Source organism: Sitophilus oryzae, unplaced genomic scaffold (genome assembly GCF_002938485.1).
Source record: "Sitophilus oryzae breed Bouriz unplaced genomic scaffold, Soryzae_2.0 scaffold_1500_pilon_pilon, whole genome shotgun sequence".
Lineage (NCBI taxonomy): Eukaryota > Metazoa > Arthropoda > Insecta > Coleoptera > Curculionidae > Sitophilus > Sitophilus oryzae.
The window spans coordinates 3,873,987-3,898,396 of NW_022146171.1; the positions used below are offsets into that span (position 1 = coordinate 3,873,987).

The 24,410-nt window shown below is 32.5% G+C and overlaps 2 protein-coding genes across 8 annotated transcripts in view; one reads left to right on the forward strand and one right to left on the reverse strand.

Moving 5' to 3' along the window:
- Window positions 1-15,450, forward strand: part of LOC115878172 (protein LSM14 homolog B) — a 28,030-nt gene extending 12,580 nt beyond the window's left edge. For 4 of the 7 annotated variants that reach the window (XM_030894576.1, XM_030894577.1, XM_030894580.1 and 1 more), the window contains exons 4-10: window positions 741-842; window positions 901-1,094; window positions 1,980-2,097; window positions 2,636-2,919; window positions 6,548-6,678; window positions 10,195-10,560; window positions 14,773-15,450. In XM_030894576.1, the coding sequence (XP_030750436.1) occupies window positions 741-842; window positions 901-1,094; window positions 1,980-2,097; window positions 2,636-2,919; window positions 6,548-6,678; window positions 10,195-10,560; window positions 14,773-14,783 (1,206 nt within the window). In that variant the 3' untranslated portion in view covers window positions 14,784-15,450. The remainder of the gene's footprint in view (window positions 1-740; window positions 843-900; window positions 1,095-1,979; window positions 2,098-2,635; window positions 2,920-6,547; window positions 6,679-10,194; window positions 10,561-14,772) is intronic. The other 3 variants (XM_030894578.1, XM_030894579.1, XM_030894583.1) reach the window with 3 other exon arrangements.
- A 1,302-nt stretch (window positions 15,451-16,752) lies between these two features.
- Window positions 16,753-24,410, reverse strand: part of LOC115878174 (ATP-dependent RNA helicase dbp2-like) — a 33,396-nt gene continuing 25,738 nt past the window's right edge. The window contains exons 12-14 of the mRNA XM_030894585.1: window positions 24,278-24,382; window positions 19,092-19,232; window positions 16,753-17,092 (exon numbers count right to left, since the gene is read on the reverse strand). Coding sequence (XP_030750445.1) covers window positions 16,967-17,092; window positions 19,092-19,232; window positions 24,278-24,382 — 372 coding nt within the window. The 3' untranslated portion in view covers window positions 16,753-16,966. The remainder of the gene's footprint in view (window positions 17,093-19,091; window positions 19,233-24,277; window positions 24,383-24,410) is intronic.

The window sequence follows — 24,410 nt, forward strand, 5'->3', positions numbered from 1 at the left end:
ATTTATCAAAAGCATTCGATAGTCGTGGCTCAACGATAACCATTTAGTCGCACGGCGAGGTTGTCACATATGCTTTAGTTTACAAATGAATGAATGATTTTATTCGAATAAAACCATTCGATAGTTGAAATCATTCATTCATTAACCATTCGATAGTCTAATTCATTCGATAGTTCCCATCGCTAGAAATAATATAGAATGAAAAAAGCAGTACAAAACCGCAAAAATTCCAAGTTGTAAGTGGCACTTGCATGATTATAAAAGTAGTACCGTACAATTAAAAAGCCGAGTTGAAGGGCTTAGTAATGACAATCGATGATAATTTTGGCAAGGTCAAGCCCTAGACATCTTTTACTAGACCCAAACTCTTTAGTTTTTAATGGCTCTTACTGTCAGTTGGCCTTAAGAAAGTTTAATTTATTTTTATATTGAGTAAAAATGATTTTTAAATGGTGTAGTTTAAAATTCAAGAAAAGTCAATTTTTGGGAATAGACTTGTGTGTCCGGGAACGTTCAATCCTTTTTTAATCTGTCTATAATTATTGTTAATTTTTGACAAGTACTATGTCAATTTTTAATGAGTGGCGTTTAAAGATTGACTTTGGCAAAATTATCATCGTCATTCCCTAGCCGTCTTTGACGCCGTTTGTTTCGATCATACAGACTCTTTCTCCTTAGTTTCTTTATTCAATATATGATTATTTCTTTGTAATACTAATATAAGTAAAACTATTACATAGGATGGAAATAAAAGACAAGTTAAACCGATCCAACCACCCAAAGGCCAGCAACAAAGGAACAAGTCCAGAGAAAGAAATAATCAGAATAGAAATGATAATCAGGTAATTTTTCAGTTATTTAAAAAAAAACAACGAATTTGTTTTATGGTTATTTTTTTAGGATCATAGATCTCAGTACTCTCAACAGCATCAGTACAATCAGGGTTACCAACACAACAGAGGTCGCCCGCAACACCAAAACAACCAACAAATGACATATCAGCACCAGCAGAGAGGTCCAGCTGGAGGTTGGATTAACAATCAGAGGAATATGCCAGCCAGGGGAAGAGGCAGACCTAGAGGAGGTCCATTTAGGTAATTGTTATTTCTTCAACTTTTTTGTTGAAATTTGTGAGCGTTCATACAGCCAAGTAAAATAAAATAAGAAATATATTGTTACGGATTCCGTGGGTCTACTATTTAAACTCACGATAAAATACTTAACGAATTTTATTGTTTCACTCTGTACACACAACTTATACTATTTACAACACAATTTATGCAACTAGTATTACTCTAACGGTATTTCGCGGTATTATTCAAACTACAGACTATCTTCAGACTTGTCCAACTGTCAAAGCGCGGGCCTTATATACCCCCTGGCGATTGTTTCTAGATTTTTCTAAAGAATTCTATAATTTTCTTTTACTTTCTGGCGAATGCGCCAGGTTCCTCAATGTACGTTGCGATTATTTAACAGTATGCAGTTATGCAACCAGTAATACACCTTGACAATATATTAGCTCATGCTCAGTACGATGAAATTGGATTTTAATGATTATTTATATTAAGAAATATAATATATTAGCAGTATGAGGAAACTTGATTTTAATGATTGTTTATAGTAAATTTTTATTTGATGCAATTTATACTCTTGTTAACTCATATTAAATCATAAAATAAAATAAATCCTAACTGAAAATATTTGTGGGTTAGAATTAAGCGTGCACAAAGCCGTTTTCACATAAAATAAAATAAGAAGTTAAAAAGATAACCAATCCTTCTTTTATTTGGCTGTATGAACGACTGTACGGTTTGGTACGGTATCCCATAGAGCCAACTTTCTTATTTTATTTTATTTTGCTGTATGAACCTGCCATTAGCTATTGATTTGCGATTTTAATTTGCATATTGCTTGTTCAACTGGTATATTTATTTTAATTTTTTTGTTGATAATAAGATTTGTTTTAATCATTTTAGGCCTGGTGGTCAATCTGGACAGTTAGGTAGCAAGAAGACCACACTGAAATTTGATAACGATTATGATTTTGAGCAAGCCAACACGGAATTTGAGGAACTGAAGAATAAACTGGCAAAGGCAAGAGTTTTTTTTTATTGTCCTATTTTCATTATAGTAGAATATAGAGCCAGTTTGGGCTATAAATGAGCCCTATTTTTTGTACAGTAATGATTATAGTATTTCATTACTACACACAAAGAACAAAAAACAAGCCCAATATCGCAAATTTGTACCGACGACTATCGGTATCTCTAACGTGGGGTTAACAAAGGCACGGTAGAGATACTGATCCTCGTCGGTACAAATTTGCGATATCTGCCATAGATTGATAACTATGACAACAACAATTAACACATTTTTACTATATACAAATACATACCGAGAGCTGTCGTAACTTACCGATACCGACGATTGCCGTGTACAGAATAGCGCCCCTGCACAAGCGGTTTTACGATCAATGTCGGTGGCGTCGGCAGCCGCGGTGACTGTGTTCTCTGATACTGGGCTGCACATCCGTTGCGCTGCAACGCCTATTAACAGCCTATAAACAGTCTTGTGTGTTTTAGCTCTTATTTAGAATAGCAACGCCCCGAATGGAATTTTCTTTGTATTCCAGGTGAAGCTCGATGAAGCGGGCAGTTCAAAAAGTGAGGTCAACGGCGAGGCGGCGCCGGTTGAACCCGTCGACAAGAAGGACGACTCGGGCAACGAGACCGGAGCAGGCGAGACTGAGCAGGACGAGGACCATGAAGTCTACTACGACAAGAGCAAGTCGTTCTTCGACAAGATCTCATGCGAGGCAGTGGAAAGGGCCAAGGGCAAGATGCAGCGGACGGACTGGCGCAAGGAGCGCAAGCTCAATTCGGAGACGTTCGGAGTTGCGGCCACCAGGCGGGGAAGGTGAGTTGAAGAATTATTTATAACCACATTATTCACATTTCCTAATTTTTAAATTTATCGTACTTTAAAAATTGTCACATTATCCATCTTCACCACAGAATATTATCTGTCCAACAAGGGGGATCCATGACAGTGATAGTTGAATCTGTCATTTTAAATCACAAGTAAATTAGTGCCTTAGCTATACAGAGTTACCCTATGTCCAGCGTGAACACGATAAGGAAGCTGTGTGCGGTCGATTTTGTTTGGTGTGTCAACGCACTCATTGCGTATAAATTCAACGTTTGTTTTTCCCCAAAAATATCGTACGAACGTTATTTTGGAAATAGAAAAGCATAACGTACTATGGAATAAGAAAAATTTACGGTATAAAGACCGATGGGTTGACAAAGTATGGGGATGTGCTGACGAAAAAAAAAAGATTTATAAGTAGTAATTATGATGTTTTTAGATTTATTTAGAACGTTTGTTTAAAACCGTTCTTTATGAGTGTTTTTCGAAATCTACTATCATTGAGATCAGAAATAATAAGTTTAGAGGGAATGTAGAAAAAAGTATCATATTCCAGGTTTCATGAAAAAATACTTGCGATATATCGTACTAGCCTAACACAACGACAATTTGACTCGATTTACCAAATGTGTAGTACCAAATTATTCGTAAAAAAATGCTATTTCTAAATATGCTAATGAACCATCCTCGTTCCATTGAAATATTGTATTCTAGTAATTCGGCAGCAAAAACCATTCATTTATAAAATTCATTCATTTATGAAATTCATTCATTCGTCAGGATCGATTATAATAAAATATTAACTGAATTTTAGTTGTCGCCCGGCGACGTAGGTTTCCAAACCCGACAGCGGTCGGTGGCAATGCTATGAAAGAAGCCGGCATCTTTGATTTTTTGCGGAGTCAGATATAGATAACGACACATTATTTTTTTTATTGAGGTGCTAGTATTTACACAGAAAATACATTATGAAGGGCGCTGTTGCCATATTTTGGTATTAGTTGATATTAGCAAAGAATATTATTGTTTGGCTTTAGTTAGTTAGGGATAGTATGTCTATATATTCTGAATTTTTTTTTATTAATATCCTGTTGTTACACTGCAATAATACTTGTTATTTTGGATGTAAGAAAATGATTTTTAATGTTTTTAAGCAAAGACTGGTTTAATAAATAATAATAACAGTAATAATTTGTTATACCTATTAACAACAAAATTTAAAATGATTTAATATAAATATTTTTTTTAAGTATTAGCAAAATATAAACAACAAATTAGATGTCAAAATTATTTATATTAGATCCTATTTAAAAATAATATAGTCTCTAAATTTTTTGGCAACGTTGGTTTATTGAATAATAATAATTACAGAACTAATTTGTTATATTAACAACAAATTTTAAAATCATGAAATATAAACATTTATTAATTTTCTAATCATGCAGTGTAATGGAACGAAAATATAAATAAAAAATTAGAAATCAAAATTATTTATATTAGGTGCTTCATATTTCTATTTAAAAATTATATTTACTTTTACTGGCATTTACTTTAAAAAATAAATGAAATATTTCTTCGCAAAAAACTACATGTAAGAGAATTAGCATAAACAAAATACAAAATCGTTAACTTTTTTTTAAAATTGGCACCTGTAAAACTTTCATTTTAATTTTCTCACCCATAGTTTGAGTTCGATAACCATTTACTTAAGCACATTACTTAAATATGATTATTAAGTTCAACTAATTCATATTATTAAAACATCTAAAATACAAATATGTATTTTTAAAATTAATTCAAAGTTCATATCATCTCTCTTAAAAATTGCTACTTCTCAATATTTCCCATTAAAAAATAGACCATATACCATATAAAATTAAATAATTGAAAGATCGGACTACGGAAAACCATACAAATTTTCGGAAAAATTTTGACCACCTGCACATGCACACAATCGTCAATAAATAAAATTAAAAAATAACTACTATTTTAGTATTTTAACTATTTAAATAAACGCAAAAATAGCACAATATTTATACGGCGAAGTTATAAAATTTGGAAGAACTAATAATGCACTGACGCATACAAAAATCAAACGAATACTAAATTTCATTTTTCATTTATCAAAAGCATTCGATAGTCGTGGCGCAACGATAACCATTTGGTCGCACGGCGAGGTTGTCACATATGCTTTAGTATACAAATGAATGAATGATTTTATTCGAATAAAACCATTCGATAGTTTTAATCATTCATTCATTAACCATTCGATAGTCTAATTCATTCGATAGTTCCCATCGCTAGTTTAGAGGGAATGTAGAAAAAAGTATCATATTCCAGGTTTCATGAAAAAATACTTGCGATATATCGTACTAGCCTAACAACGACAATTTGACTCGATTTACCAAATGTGTAGTACCAAATTATTCGTAAAAAAATGCTATTTCTAAATATGCTAATGAACCATCCTCGTTCCATTTAAAAACACTGAGATATGATTAAAAATATTTTGGATTATCTTTTAATCGGTTTTTTAAAAGATTTGGATATTTTTTAATCGGCCAGGACAACACACGAAAAAGAAAAGACAATTAAATCTTTTTTCCAAGGATCCTTGATTAAAAATTAGTGTTTTTAATACAGCCATGGCACTCTAGATTGAAATTTAAAATAAGATTTTTTAATCGTGTATGTCAAAAGTTGACATATGATATGCCATTCTCTACAGAGTGTCTGTTCAGAGATTTTCTATTGAATAAAGCAAAAAATACCGAGGGTGTCATTTAAAAATTAAAAGTTGTAGTAATTTCCGGTGAAACAGGAAGTGATCGAAATGAATTGAATAGGTCTGCATCCTAATTTGTCATACGCTAACATACCAAATCTAGGTTTTTTATCAGAAAAAAATTGAAAAGTTATTAATTAAATGTATTACCGATCTTGGCCCTACCATACCTTCTGTATAAATAAATAAAATTAGAGAAAAAATTCAATCGCTGTTTAATATACTCGTAAAATGCTTCAATGAACCACAAAATTACATTCGCAACAAAATCCAAAAACTCCTAAAAATTCAAACTCGTAGATAGAAGGTTATTACGGTCCTAGTTTACAAAATCACAGTCTCAGCAATATCGCAAATCAGTTATAGTAATATTGGTTGCTTAACTTGAAACTCGCAAATAGACGAAATCGCAAATCGCAGTTTGCTGTGATAGCCAATCACAGGTAGCGATTGCTATTTTAAAATCGCTGCGATTGAATCGCAGTTTGCGATTTGATGCTCATTTCTACTTAAGTATAAAATCTAAATAATTTTCTTCATTTTTTAAATTCTAAATAAACTTTTGTAATATTGTATATATGGGTTCTTGTGAAAGACCAAATGGGGTACAAAAAAATGCCATGTTAGATCCATAGTGATCTGGTATTATAAAGATTAAAATAAGTAAACGGCCTCAGAAAGTGGAAAATATTGTAGAAAAATATTTTACCTCTTAACTTGTAACAGTCAAATTTGTATCTAAATTAGATCCAAAAAACTTTGAATGAACTAGTAACGTGAAAAACTCGTATATCAATGTATTGCATTTTATAATTTTGGGATTCTTTTTAGTTATAGGGGTCGAGGAGGTTTTAGGGGCGGATATCGTGGTGGTTTCCGGGGAAACTACAGACAACCAAATCAGCCACAACGCAGAAGCAACAACGAGCAACAGCAGAACAGTAGTCAACAGAACCAACAAGGTAAGGCTACTTTGCGAAAATAACTTTATCGAATTTACACCATAAATCTGTATTAAAATATCATAATGAACGAAAAACATTCGCTTTAAAAGTGAGTGATAATTACCATAAAATAATAAAAAGGCGTATTTATAATTGGTGATGTCCAGTTTAAGTGAAAGTCCATTCCGCGTTTGTTCTCTAGAAGTTTGTTGGAGACTGAAGTCACCTGAAGCAACAAGCTGGAAATCGTCAGCTTTTCGTGCTTTTGCTTATATATCTTTATTCGCGTCGCGCCTCGTTCGCAATGGAATGGGCGGTTTTATTTTTTTTTTCTTTGCTTGTACGGGAACATAAGTTCGCTCTTGTTTAGAATTTTTGAAGTAAGACACTTGTGCGTAAGTGCTAATTCCTATTGATTGAATGGCGTCAATGTGACGGTGCCTTCACACCATCGTAGGAAAAGCAGGACGGCGCCGGCGGATTGGCGTATCGATCTCCAATTTTTGACAGATGAATTTTCAAAAAATTTCAGCCAATAGAATTGCTGGATATTGATACGCCGATCCGCCTTTCTAGTAGGTATTAAATCCCATGCTAAAATGGGTCGTGAGTTACTATGCGTGTTAAAGTTTGGCCTTCACTGGAAATGGGTATATTGGTTGGTTAGAAAAAAAGATAGGATGAAGGCCCAGAGATCCTCTCGAGAAACCACCCCCAAAGGTACATTTTTTTATGTTTTTGCAATTTTCTCGGGAACTATTGATTTTTTGGAAAAATATCAAGAGACCTAATTTAAAAAAAAGAAAATTTTCTATCGACTGGTGTATACAAAGTTCATAATCACTTGATTAATAATCGAAAAAAACGGTAATAAAATTAGGGTAAAAATAAAAAATGTGACGAGCTAGACTAATATTACCCATATTAATAAAAATAGAAATTACGCGTATTCCAGAGAAAGATAACTTGTATAAAAAATAACATGTATGTACTTGCTAATTTGTATATATCGGTACAGTCTCGAAACGGAAATATTGACGATTTTTTCGCTCACAAAGTTCAAGAATTTCCGGACGGAAATCCTTGAACCTTTTGTGACTTTGGAGATAGTGTCAATAAAATGTTTGAATCGAAAAATTTCGACATTTTAAGCTGTATATTGAGTCACAGAAAACTCAGATACAGCAGAAATCGGAATCCCTCAATACTTTGATAGTAGTAGTCGATGGTGGTGGTTTGATACATCTTTTACATCCCACTTCCGACACGATCTCTTTCGAAGACTATGTAAACAGATGTTTCTTGACATACATATTATCATAATTCAAAAACACGCCTCAGTTGCACATAACGTGGGATAGTTATTGGAAAATGTCAATTAAGTCGGACACAAGAGAAAATCGTGGTACCAGTGCCAGGATCAAAATCAGTTCTACGACGAAAATACCTAAGAAATGGTCTGAATTTTTTCGGAACTCGGGTAATGAAACTGATCTTTTTCTCTAACGAATGCTGCTTGTTCAAAAATTAAATTAGGAGTCCAGTGTGCTTTCTACATTACAAATGAAAACACTGTTCGACATGTTGGCCCAGGAGCAGAGATGTTTGAAAACTGCGATCACGAAGAAGCAGATACCAAAATTATCCTACATATAATTCATGCTCTAAAGACAGGATTAAAAACAGTTCTCGTGAAAAGCGTAGACTCCGATATAATTGTTATCCTAATATACCATTTTGAATATTTCCAACAGCTTAGTCCCGATTGTTCAATATATCTATATTATGGAACTGGAGGAAACAGAAGAACTACGGAACTGGAGGAAACCTATACTACGCTTTGGGATCGAAACTTAGCTGCGCTATGGCTCTATTTACCACCATAACAGGATGTGATTCCACATCATCTATAAGAGGAAGATAAAAAAGACCGCATTCCATGCAATGTAAAGAAGAGGAGAGTTTTTAATATCTGCAATGTGTGAGCATTTGACTAAACCATTTACAAGTATTGAAATAGACTCTCCATTGTTCAGTGAACTAGAATCATTTTTTGTTCAAATTTACGGTGGGGAAACAAAAAGTTTGAACCAGCTCAGAAAGGAGATGTTTTGCCACCGGAACCACAACCCAGAGACCATACCTCCAACGCAGGATGCTCTACTGCTACACTGCAAAAGAGCTGTGTATCAAGCGAGCATATGGGTTTCTACGAAAAATCATCTAATTCATGCTCCAGACCCTTCTGATTTTGGCTGGGTGAAATCTCCTGAAGCCAAACTTAGCCCGAAGTGGATATCAATCCCACAAATTAGTAAAGCCTGCGAGGAGCTTATGAAAGGTAACTGTAAGAAGGACTGTCTTAAAGCATGCAGTTGTAAAAAAAAAGAATCTTCCCTGTACATTATTATACAAATGCGTATGCTCAGAATCTTGATTATTATATCTATACGGTATATTTTTGTTTATTCTGTGTTTTTCTTTTTATTTTGTGTTTTAAGGTTGCCTTTTCTGATATTTCTTATATTCAAAATATGTGCCTGTTTAAAATTGGATAAAATGGAGAAAATTGTGCAAGCAAAGTATTTTTGCAATATTTTAGGGTTTGTTTAGAATTTATTGTTTGTTGAAAATAGACATGTTATATACCAATCGATAGGAAATTTTATTTTATTTAAATTAGGTCTCTTGACATTTTCCCGAAAAAATAATAGTTTCTGAGAAAATTGAGAACAACTAAAAAATGTACCTTTGGTGGTGGTTTTGGGGTAGTTTTTCAAAAGGGATCCCCGGGCTCATCCTATTTTTATTTCTAGTCCCCCAATAAAGACTTTTTGGGTAAAGGTTGTGAACTTTAACACGCACAGTAACTCACACTATAGGATTCATACCTTTCTGTTTTTTCTATGATCTATGATGGTTATCGATTACCCTCAGTTATCAATTGATTTTTTTTATTCAGAGATATGGAGGGTGTAGATTCCTGCTATATCTCGGTTTTATTAGAACACCTTTAACCTCAGTTTCAAACATATGATTAGAATTGTCCAATCAAAGTGCTCACAAGATCGCAAGCTCAGGAAACTTGTGTGGGAATTTGCATTCTGTATATTATCCTTTAATATTAGGACAAGAATTTATGCGGTACTGGCAATATATTCTATTAGAGCTCAAACGCACTGACGACCAGGTCGCATCGACCAGCCAACGGCCACTAATAAAATGATGCAACGCGCACTAACGTCCACGCCCAAGCTATCACAGCTTGGTCGCTGCGACCAATAATACTATTAAATCAAAAGATACAACGCGCACTACCATCCTGGTCGTTGGCTGGTTGCTGCGACCTGGTCGTCAGTGCGTTTTAGCTCTATATGTATATGATTTTCTGTTATTTTTTGATTGTCATTGCCGAAATTTTCCCTGGCACGTTTGACACACTACATATTATGTAGGATTGTAAAGTTAATACCCAAATAACGCAGACAATCTAGAGACATTTGTGTATGCTTTTTTTATTTTCGACACTCGAAGGCCCCTCCTCCTCCTCATCCTTCACCGGTCCGCTTTACTGCCCTCTCTCGAACGAGGAGGCCCTAGCGAAAATAAAGCAACAGCAGCTGGAGGAAGCGGCCAAGAAGGCGGCGGCCGCGGTGGCCACCGCGCATCCGCAGGACGGCACAGACCAGCCGGAAGGGGCCGACATGGCGCAGGCCGCCAAGCTCGGTCTGTGTGACGCAATAACCATAGAGGCCGCTGCGGCTGCTAGCACTACCGTGAAAGACGTGGCGTTGGTGTTGAATAATGTCGAGGAAAAAGGTTCCTCTTGTCTAGAGAAGGAAGCAGACGAGACGGAGACGAAAGCAAACGATCCTCCCGCGTGTATGGGTCAGGTGACTGGTCTGGGACGATTTCGTTATATTTAACTGTTTCAAAAAGAATTTTATTTAATTTATTTATGGGGTTGTGATGTCATAATTTGTAATCCGGTGTTTTACTATATTTAAACTTATTGATTATGCGGTAAAGAAAAACAAAATGCGCGTCGAGGTTAGTTTAAACAGACACCTAAAAAGTCTGACGTCACTTATGAGCATTAAGTGGAGGAAACAACAGAGAGTGTCACCAAACAGTTAAGCTTCATTCAGAACCTCGCAATTATTGAAATAAATTAGTTTTGATTACACTTTATACCTAGTTTACATTTATCATTCACAGTGTCTAAAAAACAGAATTGAAATTAATCAATATCCTAGCAACAGCTTGCGGTAGTCAGTTGTATCCATAGAGTATGTCTAATATTTATCTTATAAAACAATAAACTTTTCATTTCTAACCACAATTTCTCTTGAAGGATGACAATCAAAGGTCAAAATGACATTACTCCTAAATATTGAAGTATTTTAGTGTCAAAAATTAAAAGTTTGTTAACTTTTTCTACTAATTGCAAATTACTACCGCTAATTTTAACGTTCTGAATGCTTACATAGAAATTAGAGCAACAAACTTCTACGTTAATTGAAACCACTGATTTATTCCACTAATTTGGAGGTTCTGAATGAATTTTCATATTCTAGCTTATCTAATTCTGCGTTGCTATAAGTCTACTTTGTACGTTAAATTCGTGTTTTTCTTTTACTTTTACGACTTATGTTGTATATAGTTATTGGACTGTTTAAGGTTATTTTAATAATTTTCCTTGTTAAAAATATATTAAAAATTAAATCGTAATGTGTGAATAAGTTATTCTCTCTTTGGGCTCTAATCACTGTCGTGATTTTTGGCATTCTGATGTCAATGTGTGATACTTTTCTTAAGTGACGTCAATTTTAAATATTCGATTTTGATTATTTTTTTTTATAAAATTGAAGATAAAATTGTAAAAAAAATTCATAAATTAGTATGAAGATTGATTATTCACAACAAAAATATGCTAAAACACCGAATTATTTAATTTTTTACTCGTTTATTATTTTGGATGACTGATTTTCTGTCCACGTATGTATGTGGGTAAGGTAACTTTCAAGTGACTGTTTTTTTGTGGGTCAGGTTAACTTTCAAGTGTTTTTGTTTTGTTTTGTACATTATTTTTGTGGGTTGTAAAAAATTGCGTTTGACATTTCAAACTTCGTAGATAAATATATAATAATAATAATAATAACTACTGTCTGAAGTCGTTCAACGTTACGTCAAATATAGATTTTCTTCACTTGAAACATAATGAAGTAGATTGTAGACGTCATATACAGGATGGCGCACCTCATTCGGCTCGGTTGATTATACGAGAACGGAAAGATGTAGAAACAAAATATTTTATGGGTATATGTGGGGAGGCAATAAATGTGCACAATTTAAAATTATTTTGAAATATACAGGGTGTCTCAGAACTAAGATCCATACCAAAGTTATATTTTTTCTTATGGAACACCCGGTATTTTATTTCATTTTTGGATTCTTGGGCCCAAAAAAAGGCATTTTTATAGGGAATTTAAAGAAGGCATCCATTTTTCTCAGAGACCTGGTTCAAATTAAAAAAGTAGAAAAAAGACTCAAAGTCTCGGTCTCAACGTTTATACAATGTTTAACTGTTACACGTGTTTCGCTTATATAAGAGCGTCATCAGACCTAACATGAAAGAACCTAAATAAATAACATTCAATTCATTTCTTATTAATTAATAATAATTAATTTTAATTGTATTTGTAAGTTATGACGACCTTTTTATTATTTAAACAGTTTACTAAAATTTACCCACAATAGTTTAATAAGTAAGTATTCTTACTTATTAAACTATTGTGGGTAAGTTACTTATTTAATGAAGAAAAATAAAACCGTATCTGCTGCCGGCTGGCGGAACGAATGGATATGTTACTAGCGATTTTATTTTGTGAGGAAAATTATTTCTTGTCCTCAAGAGCTTATGCTTAAAGATATTCAAATAGGAATCTTCCTGATAAGCGTTCCTTTGAAAAACTATTTGTCCTATTTCCTATTTCGCAGAGTGTGAAGTTTATAAAAAACCTATATAGATGGAAGTTGGAAGTGAAGAAATTGAATTTGCCGTAATAACTTCTTTTATAGAAAATCCATAAATATCAAGTTATCGTAAAATAAAACAAAGAACTGCTTTTTCGTTTTTCTTGATAGAATAGTAAATACGTATTAATAAATATTATTTATTAAACTATTGTAGTTAAATTAAAAGTAAACTGGTATAAATTCAAATAAAGTCTATAAACTAATTTCGATTTTGAAAATAGATACTAATTATCACTAGAAATTTGCCCTGACGACACTAGCCCTCTTGGTTGCCATTTTATAGAAAAATCGCTCTTTATTCAAAATCTGACTTAGATAGGTATAGGAAACCCTGATATAGTTTGAAAAAGCATTTGAATCTGCCTTCGATTTATTTTAAAAAATACAGGGTGTTGTATTTGAAATAACGAAGTTTTTACGTAAAATGAATATTTAAAATAGACCAGCAATTTTTGGTACCCCTGTATAAATTTAAGGAAGCAATAACATATTTTAGTAAAGTTTATTTCTTTACCTTTAAACTCAGGGTAAATGTACAGGGTGTTAATAATCAATGCTTTGTAGCATGCATATTTAAATATCTTTAAATATCTCAAAAACCAAAGATTTTAAAAATATTTAACCCTTATAATAAATACCTTTTTTTGGACCCAAGAATCCAACAATTAAATAAAATACCGGGTGTTCCATAAGAAAAAAATATAACTTTGGTATGGATCTTAGTTCTGAGATACCCTGTATATTTCAAAATAATTTTAAATTATGCACATTGCCTCCCCACATATATCAAAATATTTTGTTTTTACATCTTTCCGTTTTCATATAATCAACCGAGGCGAATGAGGTGCGCCACCTTGTATAGGCATATCGTGAATCACTACGCATTGTTTCTAGTAACTGTCGGAACTGACTTTTTCGTTATGATGGATATTGATCAGTGTCAAAATTAAAAATCGACAATATGGTCAAGAAAAATTCAAATCAGTTTGTTACTAAAATGTTTATTACTTAATCTGGTATGTGCATCTAAAATGATAAATTGAAACACAACCAAAAAATAATAAAAGGTTAAAAAATATCTACATGAAACAGTTACTAATTTCGGAACGTATTTAAAATTTTCTAAATAAAAAGCGATATTAGATAAACAATGATGACGTAACGTTGAGTGATGATTGTGCAGACTATAGTAGATATGGCCGTAACATAACAATTATTACTATGCTCTTTTCATGGACTATTAAGATCGTTTTGGATCCATTTAACTCTCTTTTCCTTTTATATTTCGAAATAAAAAAAATAAATCAGTTTAAACAATAAACATTTAACACCAAAACTGTATTCCATGAAAGCGTAGAGAAAAATTATATTAAAGACTAACGAAATCGGTTTACATATATAATTTGTCCAGCGAGAGAATATGTAGATGATTTTTGGCAGATTGGCGTCCAAAACATGTCAGAACAATCTATTTTTAAATTAAAATAACAGATTTCTGTTTATATTGCTGGACAGATTAAATTAGTAGAATTATTACTAGTATTTTTGTTTATTTTTCTACTGTTGATCTTTATGGGACTTTTTATAAGAAATATATATATATATATATATATATATATATATATATATATATATATAGATTTATTAAACCGCTTATACGAGCCCAAAAACTACGTTTTTTTTTTGGTATATTTACACAGCCTATTCATTAGACAGCTAGACGACTTACGAAATCTACATACCGCCCTAGATATTTTCGTACCTATCTAGATATTTCTTGTCTGTAACAAATCGGTTTTTGAGCTCTATTGAAGCTCCGTTTATAAAAACTCGAAACTAGTGTGCCCTCACATATGTGTACGAGAAAAGGCGCGGCAGGTCAAGCGCAGTTACTCAAAAACTAGCGAAATCGAGTGGCTGTTTAATGAACAGACTGTGATAATATTAAAAAGGAAAACTTTTTATTTATTATTCGTTACATCTTCATAGGATTTTATTATGTAAGAATTCTTTTTTATTTTAGTAGTTATGGTAAAAATTGCAAATTATTAATGTTCTTTGTTATTTTTTTAGTGAAACCATGATCTGACAAGTAAATAACTGGCCAACTGACACAGGAGTTTTAGAACACGTACTATTCGACCGACGGACGACGAAAGTAGGAATCTCCTCCGATTCAGTTTGTACCAGTTGACTGTGATGGGACCGACAAAAATGAAAAGAGAGTGAACTTTAAAAAAACTAACATTATGTTCGATTAGTCACCATAAAAAAGAGACGAAAAAACGGTCCGCGCAAAAATATTTCGAAGCGCTCTAGTTCGTGTGTCGTGCTTTTCCACATTTCCTGGTGTCAGTATTAACTTGTAGGTTAGATGTAATAATGTACCTTAAGTGATAATATTTTTATTTTATATAAAGAAAACCCATAAAATGGCAGGATAAGAATCATTGTATATTTTTACTGCTGCCGTTAGAAATTATTATTTTGTTTCTTTTATACTGCATAGCTTTTACAGATCGGTTAGGAGAACACGTGCGGGATAGAATTATAATTTAGTTTTTTTTGGTTAATTTATGATTGGAAAATGTTTTAAACGAGGCAAAAAATTTCAGTTGTGTGATGATAGGTTCTAACTGGTCGACCGCTCCATTGTTGTAATTTATTATTTTTGTTAAAAATAAAAGGACTAAATGGACTTTGTAATTTAAATAAATTTTTGAAATAAAATAAAAACCCCCTTCATTCAAACCAGTGTTTTCATTTCCTATATTTTTTTTTAAATAACCAGGAAATAAAAGGACTAAGAACCTTTTATAGATCGAAAAAAAAAACAACCTCAAGTTGGTTTTGAAATGACGATAGCGGACATTTCTCAAAATTTTGCATATTAAATGACAGTTTATCATTATTTCTATGCCGTCTATGATGCCGCTTTTTTGATATTGTATATCGATAAACAGTGCGAAAGGGTTTTAAGCCGGTCCCACACAACTTTCTAACGTTGGATACATTTGCCACATCGTGTAGGACCGACTTTAGACTACGCGCTAACATGCAATTTTAAAAAAATCCTATATGGGTATTTCGCCACTGCAAGAAAATCTACAAAATAAAATAGTTATTTTTTGTAAACACTTCAAACCAAACCCAAACGGAAACTACTTGTCAGAAGTTAGGTTTACAGTTATACAAATTTGCCTAACAAACAAAAAATGCTTAACGTTTCGGAAAGTATATCTCTTTCCGGTCGTCGGAAGCCAAAAAAAAATACGAAGAATAAAGAAAAAACTATTTAAAATATTTAAATTCAACTATTCGAGAACACTTTACAGCGCTTTCACATGCGACGGAGCGTCCGTGACCTCGAGTAAGTACCATGAGTTTATATGAACAATTTCACATGGGCGCGTATGCTCCGTCCGACGAAGTTTGTTCGACGGCTATCTTGAAAAAACACGACGGACGGTCCGTCGCATGTGAAAACGCTATTAGTTTTTTAAAACAGATACGTCAACGATAATTTTTCATATAAAAAGACAGCGATCTTCATTTCATCTTCATTGATCATACGGTATATATTATCAATGAAATAGAACATAATGTTGGGCTGTTCATGGTTTTGTCTCAGCAGCGGCAGCAAGGGATAGTGCTGAGCATCTCCTATAGGGGCACATATTGTAGAATGAATCACATATAATGGTCAGGAAAGAAAGGACATCCAAATTGAATAGTCATATACTACAGACTAATCCTTACACTAAGCATGTCCCTGAGAACACAGGAGTGGAACTCTGTAACGAAATAGCGATCGGTAGCGATAAAGAATACTGTCGCTTGCCGTTTAGTTTGTACGGCCAAGGTCAGTATTCTTCATCGCTACCGATCGCTATTTAGTTACAGAGTTCCAGCCCAGGAGGCTTCAAACTTTTACAGGTTAAACTATTTTCCTAAGTGGAAAAACCACCGAGACATCTTGAGGGTTTCCATGATTAACAAAACCAGCGTTCCCCCCATCAAACATTCATAAGTAAAAACAAATAAAGCACATCATAGCTTTAACATTCAATCTTTACTGAATATTTACATCTATTAATCGACATTTGTTCCGAAACTATATTTTAGTTTCAATAATATTTAATTCTAACATAGAAAAAAAGAGATTTTTTTAATTTCATTCAGTTAATTTATCCTATTCGGTCTATATCCTTATAAGTAAAGCAATAAGTCTTCCTAACCTAATTCCGACATTCATTCCGAAACTGATTCAGCGAGATACCGGAGGTGAAGGTCCGTACGGGTGGAAATACATTTGATTGTTCTGGGGTTGACCATTTGGAGGCGGCGGTGGAGGTGCGTTGAATATCAGACTCCCTGGAGGAAGCTGATAAGTCTGAAAAAAAAAATTATTATTTAATAATGGGCAATGGTTTAATACCTTGGGGATCCACAACCTTGGGGATCCTAATTTTTTTAGGAATTAATAAATCGAAAATTAAGGTATCAAAAAACCTACGATTGCTGTTGTATTTCATTCTCAATGTCGCGGGGAACAAAGGGTTTTGAGCGGCACAGGTTTGACCATTTAGATCTGATATTTCGATGAGCAGTGAACGAATCAGGCGACGCGATATAATATATCTGATGGAAGGTGTTAACCACAAGTAGAATTGGTTCTAGCGCATATTCAGTATATACCACTGAGAGTTCTATTTAGAAAGAGAAAGTAATATGTTCAACCTTAGAGCGCCAAATAAGATATTCCCAGAAGCTGTTGCATAAAAATTTCGATACCGTTTTCGAAATACCGATATCGTTTTTGGAATAACTAGAATTAATGAAGGAATGATAAAATTGCATTTATTTGAGGAATCAGAACTGAACACACGAACACAAGATTTCTGAATTTAGGTGTCCACGATGAAATAAAAATGTCATGAAAATTTACTTCATGAGAGACTTGTTTCATGACCAAAATATATAGAGATAAAAATATTCCTCCATTCACAAGTTTTCAAGAGGGTTTGAAATTTTTGTTTTTTTGAGACACAAGGGGTTTTCGGAATTAAAATCCTAGATTAGGTAGTCAGCTGTTCCAAGATCAGTGCTGAGAGTAATCAGCTGGTAGTTCAATTACGAATGCTTGGTTTTAAGTATACTTTTTAGTTTCTGTAAGACTATTTTTTATAAAAACAAGATGTGTTTTATTTTAGTCTTTTTTAAAATTATGCCATTTAAAACAAAAACACTATAAACTTTATTTTAATAATTTATTTACTGTCAACATAATAAACATTCCGACATATTAAATAATAAAAAAATATATCAATTTTTATCTACCATTGTGATGAAAATTTTCAGAAATTGTCTATCAAGTTCCATTCTTTCATTATGCCTGGTTATTTTAATCTAAATGTTTTAAACCGCTTAAGTTCTGCAGTTCAGTTTTCATTTTTTTCCTAATGGCTGTCTCAATCAGTATCTTCAGAATTACTTGTTTTTTATTTACTTAAAATCTAGAGTTACTTGATGCTATGGTGATTGGCTCATTTTCACGGTCACTAACAAAATATCATGTATTTGATCAACATTAGATAAAGTGATTTCGGACAAAACGGTTTTTAAAAAACTTTATACTTCTATGCGGACCGTTACTTTTAAAATTACCCTAAAAATGATCAGCTTATTAATTCTACCCACCTCGTTAGGAGGGTTAATAGGATCACAACATATATGGCAAAAATCGAGTTATTCGGATCACTTTCCGAACGCATTGACTCGTTTTGAGATCACTTTTCGAACGTCTGGATTAGTAATCCTATCAATCAGATCACAGTTTCCGAAAACCCCTACTACAATGTATTTTGCTGTTTCCACAGTGATATAATCTTTATGGCTATACTAGAAGCGATGTCTACAATTATTAAAGATATAAAAAATTTAAGGCTTCTTACTCAATAGCTTCACAAAAAACCTCAAAAGGCCTCAAAACAAAATTAATGGGGTACGCGATTGGATTAAGCAAAGAGAAAAACAATTTAACAATTAAAAATTATAATAAGAGGATTAGGGATGTTACAAGAATTTTCTCAGGATGTTTGCTGTCGGTTGACAATATTTACTTAGCAAAATAAAGCCTGAAAAAGAAAAATAGAATGCACTTATGCGGAATTCAATTCAAGAGCAGTCGATTAGTAGACACTGTAGTATACAAATCTTATCACGTACGTCAAGCGCAAGAAATATTTCAAATGAAACACGATGTTTATCATGTTTTTGAAACAAAAATCACATGTATTTCAAGCGCGTTTCCACTGTAAAATTTCGTGATAAAGTTTCATAATGGATATTTACCATATTTATACATATTTGAGAAATAAAAAACAGCTTACCTGAAATCTTTGAACAGTAGGTGGGGGCATGTGAGCTTGGAACTGTAACAAAGACGAGGGCGTAGCACCCTGAGGAGGTGGTGGTGGGGGCTGACTAATTTTTGGCTGGGCCGGTGGCAATGGAGGTTGTGGATGGTGATTCTGCGAACAAAACATATAAAGTAAATAAATAAATGCTATTAATACACCAGCTAATTTTTACAAAATAATAAAAGCAGCATGAAAATACCCATAGTTTGAATATCATAACACACAACAATAAGGCACATCGCAAACATAAACTAAATAAATGATGTCTATATACATTTGTGGCGGGTCCGTTTCTTGAAAAGAGTGTTTTTTTTTCGCCGCTGGTTTTTTTCTAAACAACATCTGCCTTAATTCCAAACGGAGACCAGTTTGTCAGTGGCTTTTTACTAGTAAAACAAATTTGCCTAATTGACAAAAATGCTTAACGTTTCAGGTATAAACAGAAAAATCTATAATATACAGAAAAATCTATTTATATATAGGGTGTCCCAGAAATCATTCTTCTTGGAAATTTTCAAAGTAAAATAACTCCGTTATTATGGACTTATTTGAAAAACGATAAAGAAAAAATATGTTTCTCTTATCAAGATCTACCACCTGTTAAAATACTTGCACTTATTTCTGGGACACCCTGTATAGTGCAACTATTCAAGACCACTTTAGTTTTTAGCAGATACATCTATATAGATACGAGCCCTAACAACTATATGTTGGGACAAGGTCATATTTTGGAATTATTGCCCTGGTTTTTCAAAATGACTGAAAAATAGATGTTTAATTTTTTAAATATAAACATAGCCATATATCCTAAACAACTTGACAATATTTTTATGAATTTGTAAATCAATCCATATTTACATTACAGCGGATTTTGTTCATAAAAGGACAAATTTGCCTGACAACTAAATGTTGGGACAAGGTATTTTTAAATAATTAATATCATAGGCGGCTTTGCTATAAACGTCACAAATGTCACAAACTGTTTACTTCAGCATTGACAGCTTGTAAGTGACTCGATACTTTGAGTAGTGAGAGTTACTGTAAGTAATTTTAATTTTTTTAATTTTCAATTTTGTTAATTTAATCCAGAGTAATGGTCCGTGGAAAAGCTACAAATCAAAAACTACGCGAAATTATCATTCGTCAATACAGTACGGGAAAAACAATTCGAAAAATTTCTGATGATTTAAGTATTCCAAAAACCACGGTCTTTAATATAATAAAAAAATACGGCGAATCTGCCAGTGTAGGCGTTAGAGGTAAAAGTTCGGGAAGGCCAAAAGTTGTATCTCAGAGAGATTTACGAAATTTAGTAAAAATTTGCAAGTCTACGAGAAGAAGTCGGGGAGAATGCCCAACAGTGAGACAGGTCCAACAGTGAGACATTTAATCCCCTTCATTTAAAACGCGTCGAATCCAATTCCCCTTTCGAGAGTAAAACACTACCTATATACCAACTATTTTGTATCAAATATGGAACCTGCAGTGTTGGGAGATATGTCAACTGCACCCAATACAATTTCTGAAGCGAAAAATAATTTTTAACACGTGCGTTTTCTTCAGTCTGTAAGGCCAACACTTAGTTATTTTAATAAATCCATTAGTGGAGAGGTAAGTTTAGAATGGTCTTTTTGAATATACCTCTAAGTTTTTTGTTCAAGTAGTTTTAGAATAAAATAAATTACAAAATGGCCGACTGGTGTTAATGTCCAGCAGTGAGACGAAATATATTTCCCAACAGTGAGACAGTGTCCGACAGACAGTGCACCCGTTAAGACTGGGACATAGGTACCTTTTCACTCGTTGGCACTGTTGAACATGTCTATCATGTTATTGATTGTTATATAACAGAGTTTTTCTTTATATTAAGTCGAAGTTACATTAACAACAAAAATCTATAAAACTCCTTTTTTTATTACGTTAGTTGAATAAGTTATTTATTTTTTTTTTGCACTTGTGTTTATATTTTAAGTTTTTTATTTAAGACAGCTCTACTTTGTTTTATGCCAAACCAAAAACGCAAATAAATACTCTTAACTATTTTTAAGTAATTAATAAATAGTTATTTGCTTAAAACTTCCTCTGTCTTACTGTTAGACCTTAGGGCCCAACAATGAGACAAATGCAATAATAACAATATTGTTAATTTTAAGACATGTTTTTGTCTTAATGAGAGTAGTTAATTAAACATGTTTAGGAGAGAGTGGTTGCCTTTAAAGTATACTAAAATAGTTTATTTTGATGAAAAAATAAAATATTTTTTACGGTCTTAAAAAAATGTGTCTCACTGTTGAGCATTCTCCCCTACTCTTCGCGAAGTAACAGTTAAATGGAATACTGTAACTGGATTAAATATATCAAGAGAATGTTGCCGATAATATATCCATAAATGCGGTCTGGGGTTTTACAAGGTAAACTTTATTTTGTGTGGATAATCAATTACATGAAGATTATTGATACAAATTCTTATTTAGGCCAAAGAAAAACCGCTACTGACAGAAATTGAAAAGAAAAATCGCTACAATTGGGCAAAATCTAAATTATCGTGGACACAAAATGATTGGAATAAGGTCATATTTAGCGATGAGTCTAAATTTGATGTTTGCGTTGGAGATCATCGAAAAAGAATAATACGAAATAAAGCAGAAGCCTTTCATAAAGATTGTTTAAAGAGGGTTGTTAAATTTCCTAAGGGGATTATGGTTTGGGGTTGCATGTCAGCAAGAGGTTTGGGCAAATTAAATTTTATAGATGGCACTGTTAACGCCCAAAAATATCAACATATACTTGAGACCTCACTTTTGCCTAGTGCTCAAGAATTGTTTCCAAACGAAGACTATATTTTTCAACAAGATGGAGCATCGTGCCATTCAGCAAAATCAACTAAAAATTGGTTCGGTCATAATAATATAAAAGTTCTATCCTATCCTGCAAGTAGTCCGGACCTCAATGTTATAGAAACTGTGTGGCAAAAAATGAAGCAATATTTAAGAAACCACCCTCAACGAACAATTTTTGATTTGCGGACAAAACTGCAGGAAATTTGGGATAATTTTTCTCCTCAAATGTGCTAATCTTTGGTAAATACAATGCCATAAGAGTTCAGGCAGTTGTTAAGGCGAAAGGTGATGTAACTCCGTATTAAAGAAATTTCTTGTTGTGCTGTCCCAATATATAGTTGTCAGCAAATTTGACTTGATTTTGGCAAAATAAGCTATTATCAAAAGTGATTTGTTTGCAAAGTTATAAAAATATAGTTAAATTGTCTAGATCATATTGTTATGTTTGAATTTAGAATAATAAACAAAATAAATCGAGTCGTTTTAACAAATTACTATTTTTATTGCAAAAAAAGACCTTGTCCCAACATATAGTTGTTAGGGCTCGTAGAAACCGTTGACGTTCTGTATAAATAAATTTTAAAACGGTTTATAATAGTATTTAGATATTTTAAATAGTCTTTTCTTTGTTCTTTATGTTTTGCTTTTGACGACGAGGAGATATTATAGAGGGCTCCGGAAATAGTGTGTCGGGCATCTGTAGCTTCTATAATAAAAAAAAATTAAAAATTTTGTTTGAGTGCTGACCTAAAGTATGTTTTAGGATGGATTTCAGGAAAATATTATAACTTATAAAGGGTGGCTGAAAAAAGTGTAAGTGGATCGCTACGATTTTTTTTAATGTAACATCCTGTATATTATTGTATTTTTGGCTTCCTTTTTGATCACTTTACATAATCATAAAATATTACTAAATATGTTTTGACAGTTTCAGAGATATTAATAATTAAATTAAAAAAAAATTCAGCCTTTTAATTTTTTTTAAAATACAAGAAATGTCCAAAATGAAACCAAAACTAGACTAGGTATTTATAGTTGGTCGTACTTACTTTCCTATAAATATCGTAAACTTAAATGATACAGGGTGTTCAAAAATTCTATGCCAAACTTTCTAAAATATAAAATAGATTTTTCTTCTTTTTTTTTAATGAAACACCTGAATGCCTTTGTTAGATGGACAATTAAAAAATGAACATTTTTTGTATTTAAAGTGTTTTAATATTTTTAACGGTTATAACAATATTTTTTTATCAACCCACCTAATGATTTTTGTCTGGTATTTTATCGTTGAAAGGCCATATGTAATATAAACGCGAATATTTGCAAAACCGCTAAAAATTTTAAAATACTTTAAATACAAAAAATGTTATTTTTTAATACTTCATCTAACAAAGAAATAATATACAGGGTGTTCCATTAAAAAAAAACGAAGAAAAAAATGTTATATTTATTATTTTATAAAGTTCGGCATAGAATTTTGAGCACCCTGTACAGTTTAAGACTACGATATTTATGGCAAAGTAAGTACAGATCAATACCTAGTATAGCTTTTTGTTTAAAAAAGGCTGAAAAAAATATTTAATATTCATTTATTAATATTTTTGAAACTATAAGTATATTTAATAATATCTTAGGATTATGTAAAGTAATCAGAAAGCCAAAAATGCAATAATATACAGGGTGTTCCATTTAAAAAAAATCATCCCGATCTACTCACACTTATTTGGGCCACCCTGTAGAAGAAATATTTTCTTGAAACAATCCTAGGACATATTTTAGGTTTGCACTTATACAAAATTCCCAAGTTTTTTTTTATTATAGGAGTTAAGATACCCGATGCAATAATGCAGACCCTATACCTCATAAAACGTTAAAGAAAAATTTGTCGGTAACGCATATTTGTTTTGCTAGTAAAAAAACACTGACAAACTGGTTTCAGTTTAGATTCAATGCAGTGGCCTTTAAACAAATAATTTTGATATTTTGTAGATTTTCTTTCATTGGGGAAAACAACGAATTCCTTTTCAAGAAATAAACCAAATAGTTTAAGCAACATGATAAAAACAAATCAATTTTTAAATCAACAAGTTTCAAGAAACATAACATATTAATAACAAACATATTAAAACGCCGGTCTAAATTAATTCTTTTTGTTGATTAAAGAGATTATTTACTGATTTAAATGGCAGTAAAGAAACCCAAAAATTCATAATTAATTTAAATACAACAATATACAGGTAATGTAACGTAACACTTGTAAAGAAGGCTTAATCTAAAAATAAAATGTTATAGTAAAGACGGAGACCATCTCTTTACCTGTTTATGTTGGCCTTGCATCTGTTGCTGTAAATGCTGTTGCAAATTTTGCATCATTTGCTGTTGCTGCAACATCTGGGCCTGTTGCATTTGTTGATTTTGCATCTAAATAAAATCGCAATGAAAAAATAAA